This window comes from Amphibalanus amphitrite, unplaced genomic scaffold, assembly GCF_019059575.1.
Source record: "Amphibalanus amphitrite isolate SeventyFive unplaced genomic scaffold, NRLGWU_Aamphi_draft 001546F_arrow, whole genome shotgun sequence".
NCBI classification, from domain to species: domain Eukaryota; kingdom Metazoa; phylum Arthropoda; class Thecostraca; order Balanomorpha; family Balanidae; genus Amphibalanus; species Amphibalanus amphitrite.
In genome coordinates, this window is record NW_024883039.1 from 69,508 (window position 1) to 81,894 (window position 12,387).

At 50.1% G+C, this 12,387-nt stretch overlaps 2 protein-coding genes across 3 annotated transcripts in view; one reads left to right on the plus strand and one right to left on the minus strand.

Moving 5' to 3' along the window:
* The window catches only part of LOC122373755 (protein melted-like), a 71,537-nt gene that overhangs the window by 38,992 nt on the left and 20,158 nt on the right, over positions 1–12,387 (plus strand). For both annotated transcript variants that reach the window (XM_043352116.1, XM_043352115.1), the window contains exons 14-16: positions 114–249; positions 509–648; positions 854–982. In XM_043352116.1, coding sequence (XP_043208051.1) covers positions 114–249; positions 509–648; positions 854–982 — 405 coding nt within the window. The remainder of the gene's footprint in view (positions 1–113; positions 250–508; positions 649–853; positions 983–12,387) is intronic.
* LOC122373756 (major heat shock 70 kDa protein Ab-like) lies at positions 2,720–5,286 on the minus strand. The gene has a single exon (XM_043352117.1). The coding sequence runs from the start codon at positions 5,029–5,031 to the stop codon at positions 3,106–3,108; it is 1,926 nt and encodes a 641-aa protein (XP_043208052.1). The 5' UTR covers positions 5,032–5,286; the 3' UTR covers positions 2,720–3,105.

Sequence of the window (12,387 nt, forward strand, 5' to 3'; positions counted from 1 at the left end):
CCAGTCGGTAGGCTAATGCTGGACTGGTAAGGGGTCCGATAGATGGCGTTACTTTCCTTGTAGGTGCTGCGCTGCTAGTGTTCCGTCTAACTCGCATGTGTCTCTTTCCGTAGCGAATCAGCGTGTTCGAGCCGTACCAGATGCGGGACACGATGCAGCATTTCTGCGAGAAGCACCTGGACAAGATCAAAGAGTACATGCAGAAGGTGATGGTGCGCCTGCCGCTGCCCGTCAAGTGCACCATCGAAGGTCAGTGAGGGCGGCTCTGGGCAGGTGCGGCAAGGTAGTGAGGCTGAGTCGACTTCCGATCAACTTTCGGTAAACATTTTAGAGAAAGTTAAAATGTGACAATATATGTATGTAGTCTCGTAATTGTTAGATGACTGATAAGTTTGGGTGTGCGTTAAGCTTAATGTTAAATTTTCAGGCGGAAGGTTTTCTCTGAAGCTATTTTTGGCTGAATGTTTCCCGCTTCTTTTTAAACGTTAACCATTTTTGTTGTTTTCAGAGCGAAAGAGTCGAAAGCAGGCCAAGCTGCACTTTGTGTGCCAGATCCACGGTGAATACTGCCTCTACAGCAAGTCCTTCTACCCCATGAAGACCAAGAACCCGCGGACCTGGATTCATCTCATGTTCCTAACGCTCCAAGTAAGCATGGCGTGGGCGTCCTTGAGCTCGTGCATTGGGGAATAAAACTTGAGTAACATAGCTTCGCTCATAAATCAGTTATATCCTGCAAAATGGTAGTCCAAAACTAATCAGTTGGATGCACTGAACTCGTACTAAATTGGATGTGGCTTTACGAAACAACTTCTCGACTGCTGGGTTAACTGTACCGATTTTCCGCTGTCAGGCACGGGCCTCGTCGGCTCTCAGCAGCCGTGACCAGGGCCCCAACAGTCTGAAGAACTGCTGGGACACTCTGCGCTGGGAGTCCACCTCGTTCCTGGAGGTGGTCACCGGCTGCTTCCCCACTGCCAAGGTCAGTCGCGCTCCTCCGTCGATGGAGATCCCTCTTGATGCGGGTCGGTTGGGTATCTAGATGCTGGGAATGATGCGGGTGCGTTGGTGGATAGTAAAGTGCCATGAGGCCTGGCATTCTGAGCTAGGGAACAGGTAAATGACTGCGATATTGCCCTCATCATCTTGTATTCGGTTAGAATGTGTATATTTCAGTCAATGCACCCGACGTCCATTGCCGTTTTCTATTCTAAAATCCCGGATAAGGCATGAATGTTCTAGAAATGGTGTGACAGATTTTCTATAAGCGCTAGACCGGCGCCGTTGAGCCTTATCAGTCTTTCCTCAGCTTCCCTCAGGCCTCACCCCTCAACGCCATGTTGTTGTCTTGTCGCCTCCCGAAAACTCGGTCCTATCTCACCCTCGTCCTGCTTATTCATGGTGCAACGGATTGCATCACAACTCCCCAACCAACCAATCACTGTCTTCCTCTGATTAACAACATCAACAAGCCCCAGAGAGCTGTGACTTATGACTCAAACTGTTATATAACCAGCAGCATAAGTCTCAACCAACGGGGAATAGTCGCGAACTGCGCACAAGTCTCTGACTGGCGTCGAGCCAGCCGGGTCGAGTCGGGGCCGGATGGCGGGGGGAGGGGGGAGGGGCTGTTGATAGCCCAAGTGGGATCGCTGTGAGGGGAGGGACGGGAGGTCGGATCCAGAGTGTTCTGTACGATGCAGAGTGCACGAAATGTCGGCATATTGGATGTCGTGGTTGAGGTTGGAGATTTGAACCAGCTGGAACGATTGGACAGCAATAAATATTAAACCATTTTCTCGTAATATGATGTTGACCATTTTCTCGACCTTGATCAAACAAATGAAATGAATGAACTCAAAAATAGGAGCATGTGGATCGGCTAATGCACACAAGTGGCGTGGAAGAACTCACCCTGCTGTGACTACGCACCCTGCTGTGACTCAATGACGATAAAGATACCTCTTGCAATCAAGTCGTGATCCTGATATATTTTGCCCACTGAACTCTATAATGATTTCGCCTTACCGTACGTATGAAATGAAATTCGTATGAAATTGTAAATTCCGAGCACTGGAAATGAGAATTGGCTCTCATCCTTGATCGTATTTTTATCGTGCATCGTTTTGTTTCGATTCTTAATATTTCCATGGCATGCACCGTCAGCTGCGTGTTTTCAGGATGTCCAAACCGATAACAGAGCTGTGCTGAAACATGTTTTGTGACTTCAAACTGCTATGCACGTCAAAACTATCCACTATCACTTTTTATCAAACGTTTTACTACTTCGTATCCAAAGGCATTCACATTTATCTTATCTTCACCCGAATAACTTAGGTATTGTCTTCAATTGAGGCTATACTGACAACTTATTTTCGTTTTATAGCGGTGGCATGGTTGTTAACTACATAAATCCATCATGGGAATTGCGCGATGCGCATACTGGCTCGTGGTGTCATGCCTCTGTGATTCCATATGTTGGTGTTGGGTACTAGATAGTCCGTAAAAATTATGCAGGCGCGACACCCCAGTTCACTGTCTTGTCATCAGTCTGCTTATTATCCCCGGAACCTTCTTTTTGCTGCCTCTCCTCCTCATGCCTTATGTCCTTCCTTATGCACTCAGCAATTCCTTCAGATATCTAGGTAGTCGGGACAGGTGCTGAGCTACCAAGCCTGATTTTCCCCTCTCGTATCACAGCTCCCTTCCAAACACTTGAATATTTTATTTGGTTTATTAGCAAACAACAATCACCTACTCACAGCACTCAATCACAGCACTTGCAAATGAAATAATACGTTATGGAGCACATATGTATCAATCGGATACTCCTCCGGTAGTAAGCTCATCATTGCTAAGCATGATTACGAATTACGATAATAGGAACAAATCGCTTCTTCGCGACGTCGTAGTAATCAGCTTCGCTAACTTGGTAAGGACCAGCTGCCATCCACTCCAAACCATAACACGAGGCGAGAACATAATACTGGCCTTATGCGTTGGAGGCTTGCGCGAAAGCTTCTGGGCGCATTTTGGATGACAGTTGCTAATTTAAACCGCCAAGGAGGGTCTCGTCTTTCCTAGTAGTTTGGTTCAACAATCGCCTTAGTCGACCTCCTCAACAGTGGGTCCCTGGTTGTCCTGTCCGCCGAACTGGCCTCCCTGCTGTCCGCCGCCGAACTGGCCGCCCTGCTGCCCGCCGGCGCCGTGCAGCTTGGCCATGACGGGGCTGCAGGCCGACTGCAGCTCCTTGAGCCGGTGCTCGAACTCGTCCTTCTCCGCCAGCGAGTTGTTGTCCAGCCACTTGATGGCGTCGTCGCAGAGCTCGGTGACGCGCCGCCGGTCGCTCTCGTCCAGCTTCTGGCCGGCGTCGTTGACCGCCTGGCGCACCGAGAAGACGTACGACTCGAGCTGGTTGCGCGCGGCCACCCGCTCGCGCTGCGCGTCGTCCTCTGCCTTGAAGCGCTCGGCCTCGTTGACCATGCGCTCGATGTCGGCCTTGCTGAGGCGGCCCTTGTCGTTGGTGATGGTGATCTTGTTGGAGCGGCCAGTGGACTTGTCGGCAGCGCTGACGTTGAGGATGCCGTTGGCGTCAATGTCGAAGGTGACCTCGATCTGGGGCACGCCGCGGGGCGCCGGCGGGATACCGGTCAGGTCGAAGCGGCCGAGCAGGTTGTTGTCCTTGGTCATGGCTCGCTCGCCCTCGAACACCTGGATAGTGACGGCCGGCTGGTTGTCCGAGTATGTGGTGAACGCCTGCTGCTGCTTGGCCGGGATGCGCGTGTTGCGCTCGATCAGCTTGGTCATGACGCCGCCAGCCGTCTCGATGCCGAGCGAGAGCGGCGCCACGTCCACCAGCAGCACGTCCTGGATGGCCGAGCTGGAGTCGCCCGACAGGATGGCCGCCTGCACGGCAGCGCCGTACGCCACCGCCTCGTCCGGGTTGATGGACTTGTTCAGCTCCTTGCCGTTGAAGAAGTCCTGCAGCAGCTTCTGGATCTTGGGGATACGCGTCGAGCCGCCGACCAGCACGATCTCGTGGATGTTCGCCTTGTCCTTCTTGGCGTCCCTGAGCGCCTTCTCGACGGGCTCGAGCGTGCCGCGGAACAGGTCCATGCACAGCTCCTCAAAGCGGGCCCGCGTCACCTTGGTGTAAAAGTCGATGCCCTGGAAGAGCGCGTCGATCTCGATGCTGGCCTCGGTGCTGCTGGACAGCGTGCGCTTGGCTCTCTCGCAGGCGGTGCGCAGCCTCCGCACGGCTCGCGCGTCGCCCTTGAGGTCCTTCCTGTTCTTGCGCTTGAACTCGTCGGCCAGGTGGTTGACGAGTCGGTTGTCAAAGTCCTCGCCGCCCAGGTGCGTGTCGCCGGCCGTGGAGAGCACCTCGAACATGGAGCCGTCGGCGATGCTCAGGATGGAGACGTCGAACGTGCCGCCGCCCAGGTCGAAGATGAGCACATTCTTCTCGCCGCCGAGCTTCTTGTCGAGACCGTAGGCGAGCGCGGCCGCCGTCGGCTCGTTGATGATGCGCTTGACATTCAGACCGGCGATCCTGCCGGCGTCCTTGGTGGCCTGGCGCTGCGAGTCGTTGAAGTAGGCCGGCACCGTGATGACGGCGTCGGAGATCTTGGAGCCCAGGTACGCCTCGGCCGTCTCCTTCATCTTGGTCAGCACCATCGAGCTGATCTCCTCGGGCGTGAACCGCTTCCGCTCGCCCTTGTACTCGACCTCGATGCGCGGCTTGCCGGCCTCGTTGGCCACGGTGAACGGCCAGTGCTTGAGGTCCTGCTGGATCTTGGGGTCGTCGTAGCGCCGGCCGATGAGCCGCTTGGCGTCGAACACGGTGTTCTTGGGGTTCATGGCCACCTGACCCTTGGCGGCGTCTCCGATCAGCCGCTCCGTGTCGGTGAAGGCCACATAGCTGGGCGTGGTCCGGTTGCCCTGGTCGTTGGCGATAATCTCCACCTTGCCGTGCTGGAACACGCCCACACACGAGTAGGTCGTGCCCAAGTCTATTCCGATCGTCGGAGCCATCTTCGTGTGAATGTCTTCAGAAACTTTCGAAATAACGCACTTCACGAATCACGATTTGTCGCTGCTAATATCGCTGCTAGCACAGTAACAGTGTAGCGCACTGTCGCTCGTACTCTGTTGCTCTCAATGAGACTTCTGGTGCTGGGACCAGAGAGCCGCGGTTATATAGTTCAGCCACAGAAACGGCTGCCATCGCGGCGGTTCCCGTGACCTCCCGAACGTGGGAGCTCCGTGAGCCAACCCGTCCCCTCACGAAAGCTCGGGACGCGGCGCTCGGCAGTGGCTGACGCTCTGTGACGTCACACCTGGGACGGCCGCTGATTGGCTGGCGCCGGGCCGCACCGACTCCGCCGCCCGGCGCGGTCCGTGAGGGGGTGGGGGTGGGGGGGGATGGGTAGGGGAGGGGTAAGTCGATTGTGGTGGCGAGGGTTCGGGAACTGTTGTCTGCCAAACTGTTGCATGCAATCCTTTGCCCTCTCTGTCTTTTTATTCAGATGCGTAGTATAATAGGTATTTTTTACATTATGATTCAACCATTGATGAACGGGTGATAGTTTGGCCACAGTGCTTATAAACTCAGCCTTTATGACTTCCATTTAAAACACGTGCTGAACAAAAATTTGCTATAGTTTTTTGCATAAAAATATGATTTCCTCTGACAAGTTGGCATAGCTACACTATAGGTTTCGGGCTTCGGCCTTAGTTTGTAAAAAGAGATACCTTGTGCTATAGCTACGCTAAGAATGAGGAAACAGATGAGCAGCATAGATAACAATTGAACCATGCTCCACCGATTTGTTTGCACCATTTGGATGTGTACTTTGCTGCATTACTGCGGTTTTAAAAGCTCCATAACCAACGAACGGTCACCGCCCACCAGGTTATGCGTCCGCAGTGCGGTGTGGATTGCGATCAATACCATGGCCTGACCCATAGTGAGCTCAAGCTGGATATCGTAATGCATTTCTGAAACAAGTTGTTTTGCTCGAATGAGAGAATGAGTCAGGATGAGAAGTAAACGTGAATAAATATGGCCATTAGGCGTACCCTGCTTTGTGGGCCTTACTTGCCATCGACAGATTAACTATCCTTCCCAATGGTTTCATTTTCTCGATTAGATTAGATCATGTTTAGACTTCAAAGTGATGCAAATAATAACACAATAAGGAATAAGCATTAAGCAGCGTGCTGTTTTAGAAGAAGCTTTGACTCTGATCTGGGTGTTGAGACCTTGGCGGGAGGCGATATATTTACATCGTTGAATTAGTTTACATTTCTGCTGGTGCACTTCAAAAGGTTTGCAAGTCCCATTAATTATCGGCATTTATAGCTCACCCTTCATATCCTAAGACGCGTGACGATCCACGCTTACCCATGATTTAAATAGTGAATGAATCTCGCTGACAGAACATCCTTGCCCAATGAAGCAATTATACATAGGCGAAAGTGCAGTGCAAACGTATTCGCTCAATCTGGAGGTCAAACGTAATATGCTAAATTTGTTAACCCGCGCCGGGCCGGTGCTCTGAGATTCCGCGCCGGGCCGGGGGGGGGGGGGTGTCTGAACACCCCCCCCCTTCTAACTCGGCTCCTGGGCCACGTAGCGACACGCGGTAAGCGGCAATCGAAAGAACGTCTAAAATAAGGACGAAAACACCTCGGTCATTTTTTGGGTCAGGTCAAAGGTCAGGTCACCAGAGGTCACCAAAGGTCAAATGTTCACTATTTCAACATTTTGGAAACTGCCAACGGCTAGCTCGGGAACCGATAGAGCTACAGCGCCGCAGTAAAGCGCATTCGATAGCCCTTTTACAGACCTTTCTGAGTAATTTTCTCAGATTTGACCTCAGGTCAACGGTTTAGCCTCCAGAGGGCAAAAACTCCAAAAATAGCCGTTTTTACGAAAGACGTTTTTTCGGCAATAACTTTTGACTCAAAAGAGCCATGACATTACTTTTGCCACCATCGTGTTCCACTCGTCGAGACGCGTCGAATGAACTATAATTTGACCTTGAAAGGTCAACTTGAAAATTTGACCTCAGGTCAAGGTCATGACCTGACCGGAAAAGGTCATGTTGCATATCAGTCGATCCGCAGCGTCGAGCCGAACACATCTAAGGCGTTTTCAGCGCTCTAGCACGTCTCTATCAGAAGTTATTAGCGAAAAACTGTTAGATTCTGTTCGTGACCTGAGATGACCTCGGGGACATAACGAGGGGTCACAGTTGCCATTTTCCGGTTCAGTGTGTCCATTTTACCTACATATCGATGTTTGAGAGTGTCTAGAATGGCGTTCGTGCAAAACAGACGCTTTTCAATTTTCTCCCATTGACTTATAATGGAGAGGTCGCAAAATTGACCTGACCTTAGGTCACCGATATCAAAATTCCGAGATATACATTTTATAGATAATGTTGCTCTAATCAATCGCTGAAAGTTTCAAGGCAATCGATCAATCGGTGTAGCTATGACGAGCATTCTTATTTTTTCTGAGGTGAGGTCACTTGGCGTGACCTGGTGACCTGACCTAAGGTGACCTGGGTCTGAAATTTTCACAACATGTGCGGAAAAGATGCACGAACAGGTGTGCCAAAAACGGCGGCGCGGAGCGCCGCCATTTTTGAGATATCTGCGAAAAACCGCAGGGGGGGGTGTTCAAACACCCCCGGCCCGGCGGCGAGTTACCTATGTGTGGAACTACCCAGCGCCGAGCCGGCCGGATGACGTCACACCACGGCCAGTGCCGGCGCGGCGGCAGACTGGCCGAGATTGGCATGGTCTTAACTTGGCGAAGAGGCATCGGACGCCAAACTTCTGCTGCAGCTATTCATCACATTTCATGTGTTTCTTCCATGTGTATGAGCTATCGAGTCCTTCGAATACCTAATGTGTAGGTGAGCGTACCTGCATTTAGCAGTGTGTGCTATGCTATGTGGATGGGCACATCCGACAGTCGACACACTGCACAATGGATTCCGATATTGCTTGGCTGATTCTGGCTTTGTGTCTTCGAAGTTCGAATGAACCATTGCATTGAAAGGGAGGACGTCATTTTTAAAGGTTGTTAGTGCACTCAAACGTTTTAACCCTCGCATGTGTAGGGGGGGGTCGGATGGACCCCCCCCATGGTTTTTCGCGAATAACTCGCGTAAAAAGCGGCCGATCGCGACGAAACTTTCAGTACCCTCGCATTGATCAATTTGACACCTACCCTGAAAATTTCATGACCCTGACCCAAATGACCTTTGACCTGTGACCTCTTTTCCGAGACCATGTTTGGCCGGAATCGCGATTTAGCGTATGTCGGCTCGCACTAGCCGCGTGTTTGCAAGCTTTTCGTGGTTTCAAACGTTCAAACATGTGATTTGATGTTACTCCCGTGTGTGTCAAGGTCACCTGAAGGTCAGGTCAGGTCATTGACCTTTGGTGACCTCGGGTGACCTCGGGTCACTTTTTCGAGTTTTACATGTTTCTAGGCTAGTTTTTGGAGCTGAATTCGAATTTAGCAACCATTTGAACATTTACGAAGTAGTTTTGGTGACTTCGTAACATGTTACGAAGCTGTCAGAGGCGGTTGACACGTACTACGAATACCCGTCACGACGCCTAATGGTTGACCTGACCTGACCTGACCCGACCTGGTCTAAATGCTTCAAGACATCATCTGTGATCAAAACTAACACGATATTCGTGATCAGCACCCCGAAAAACCCCTTAGCAGCCACACTTTACGACTTTCTAACAGGTCCCGATTTTCCCGACTTTGGGTCATTGACCTGACCTGGAAGGTCAACCAATGACCTAGGACCTTAAAATTGGGTATCATCGGCTTCCTCTCGTCACGGGCAACACGCTCGTTTTTTTCCGCGAAGCTCTAGCTCGACCAGGGGCCAAACGGCAAGGGGGGGGTCCAACCGACCCCCCTACACATTAGAAGCTGGCAAACGCCGCACACATGCGAGGGTTAAGATAAGCAACTGCTGATTGAATTTCTGGCGAGGGTTGGTGGAACGCTCTGTTTACAAATGAGTATCTACCTACCTAGTACCTACCTGCAGTGGCAAATAACTGGGTCGCGGTCAATTAGGCATGATTCACGAAGTCCCTTATCTTTTATTAGACTTATTAAGCCCAATGTGCAGCATTTGCGTCTTTTCGCGTTGCATCGGGTAGCAACTGAGAAAATCTGCTTCTTCTCCACAGCCCTCAATTCAAGAAACCGTCCTTTTCCTTATCGCATCATTCCAGAACATAATTTTCAAACATGGGTATCTTCCCCACAAAAAACTGAAGCAGTTTCCTTCGGCTCCAATGCGCCGCTCGCCCAGGGAGACGGAAGTGTTATATTATCGGCGGTCCAGTCTGCATTCTGCAGCACACTCAAACTTGGCGGACGCCCAGCGCACGACTGAACGTCGAACGATTCGTATCATGGGTGGAGCTTTTCCAGGAAAGTTGGTGGGGCAAAAAGTTGTCAAACCTACAATGTCCGATTGTTAAGTTAGATAAAATTCAACAATGAATCAATTCTTTTCATTACAGAGATAATATTTTGCATTACACAGACATTTCAAAGCTCCTCAATGCGAAAAACATAGGTTTGCTAAGCAGTAAAGTCCTGCAAATCGGCTTAAGTTGGTGGGGCAAAACGCTTATTGGTGGGGCAAAATGGCAAGTTGGTGGGGCAGGCGCCCCACCAAGTGAATAGGAAGCTCCACCCTTGATTCGTATTGTTGTGAGTGACTGACAATTCACTGGTGGTTTCGGAATAATTAAAGGGACCCTCCCACCTTAACATTAGATTTGAGTTGAGATAGCCAAAATGGGGTCCCTGGCTCACAATTACCGGTTTCGGCACTCAAAACATCGAGAAATGCCTTAAATCGGAAATATTGAATTTCAAAATTGCAGCATTTTGATTCAGAGGGGCTAATGCTTAGGAATACCCGAATACCCCTCTGAATGTGTGACGTCAGCGCAGATATCTAACGATTTTTAAATGTTTGACTAAAACGTTTTGTAGCACGCGGTGGTATATGCTATTTGCGCGCAACATCTGCCGCAAACGCCGCACTTCTAAAATAAAGTCGCTAGAAACAGCGGAGATCCCAAAAAAGTAAACAAAAGTAAAAGTCTAATATCTTGAAAACCGGTGAATATTTTTCGGTGAAATTTGGTATTCGTTTTCGCTCTTTCTGAACCGAGCGACATCACTTTCATGCCAATTCATAAACTTTTTTGAAGGTGGGAGGGTCCCTTTAACAGGCGGTGCAGCCCAGTGCCTCTTGGCTCTTACAATGAATTGCAGTGGCGAATCCACTATTGCAGAGAAGAAATGGATTGAGCAGATGCCCAACCTTGCTGTATTGTCAACTAAACATTAGGCACGCTTTACATTTTAATCAGGCAATCATGGAAACAAACGACTTGCGAGTTGCGACCCTTCCGCCTTACACTCGGCAGAATGCCCCTGAGTCGGCTAAACTACACTGCACTGCATCTCTTCAAACCCTAAGTAGGTATTTTACAATTTACCACTCAGCTATGCAACAGGCTTATAATTCACTGCTGAAGTCTCAACCCCTTTTCCCTATCATCTTTTTGGCACCGTCAATCGCCATCTGCGCTGCCCACTGTCCACCAAATAATCCGGCCGTCTCCAGTTCTCTGGCAGGGGCTTCCAAACTCAAGCGAACTCGCCGAAGTTTCGCCATTCAATGCGCAGGATATCTGTACAATTGAGTTTGAGAGCCTCTTGGTTGGCTCGGCGCGCCTGCGCTGCGCCGTTGGTCCGGCCAAGTACGCGAGTGACATGCTATAAGCGTCATCCCCCGACCAAAGTCACCAATCAGAGCCCTAGAATCGACTTGTAGCTCCACACTTAGGTAACTCGCCGGACCGGCGCGGGTTAAAGGAAAAGGGCCACCTTCGTGAAATATGAAGATATCGTTGTTTTTCATTTTGACATTATTATTTTTCATTTTCTTTTTAAAACTGGTGCCAGAAGTGCACAATTCGCTAAAAAGTATTTAAAACTATTTAACGTATTGGTACTATGTTGATACTCTCTACGGCACCTACTGTATGATGGCATAGCGATGACGTCACACTCAAGCCAATCAGCGTTCAGAAGACAGACTCGTCGGATTGTGTCAGATAAGCTGATTGGTTAAAGCTGAGCTGGTTGGAGCTGATTGGTAAAAAACCAAAGCCTCGCCGCGGGTGGCTGTATTGTCGGATAAGAACGCATTCCTGGGATAAGGACGCATTCCTGGCGTATTTTCTTTTAAAATTGCCGATAACTACGAATGGAGGCCGAAATCGGCCGTAAGGAGGTAGACCGATAGGTTTTCGGACACGGGCTACAAGATGGCTATCTCAGTTTCAATCCCCATGTTAAAGGTGGCCCTTTTCCTTTAACGCTTCTACGCTGGGCCGGTAGAGCGGTTCGGTTAAAGGGACCCTCCCAGCTTAACCCGCGCACCGACGGGGGGGGGCGGATATCCGCCCCCCCCCCCCCTGAGGTTTTTCGCGAATAGCGGGAAAACCGCGGCGCGTAGCGCCGCGAAATTTGGTATGACTATTCCCTTATCAATTTTACACATGGTGTGCAAGTTTGAACCTCCTACCTTTCAAGGTCAGGTCACCAGGTCACTTTGAATGACCCAACCTCAAGTCACTTTTTTGCAACTTTGTCACCGTGCCAGAGCTACAGTAGATGTCGGAGGCCTTTGAAAGTCGCAGGATGTTATAAGGTCATTAGTAGCTACAATTTGTATATTTCGGAATTTTGATATCGGTGACCTAAGGTCAGGTCAATTTCGCGACCTCCCCATTATAAGTCAATGGGGGAAAAATCAACTCCCTGTTTTTACCACTAAAACGGGTCGGAATGGCCCCATATACCATACATTACTTCATATACGATCAACCTTCACTACGTTGAGGTCTGTTTTGCTGTTGGGCAGCTGTGAGGTCATGTGACGTCATCAAAGGTCACCAACGGTTTTTGGCCAATAACTCCGTACAGGAACAAGATACAGACGCGTGGATGGTCTCATTGTGTTCAGCTCGTCAAGACGCATCGAATGATATACATGATGACCTCGAGGTCACGTGACCTGAGGTCAACCTTTGACCTTGACCTTTCGAGGTCAACATATATATCATTCGATGCGGATTGACGAGAGGATCACGATGCTGCCCTTAGTTTGTTCCTATCTTGACTAATTCGAAAGTTATTCGAGAAAAACTCTCTCCATATTTAGCGCCGCCATTTTGACTTTTTCGACCCCTGTGACGTCATCTTTGACCTGACCTGAAAATGACCTCAGTAAAAATTGTAGATCTTGACCG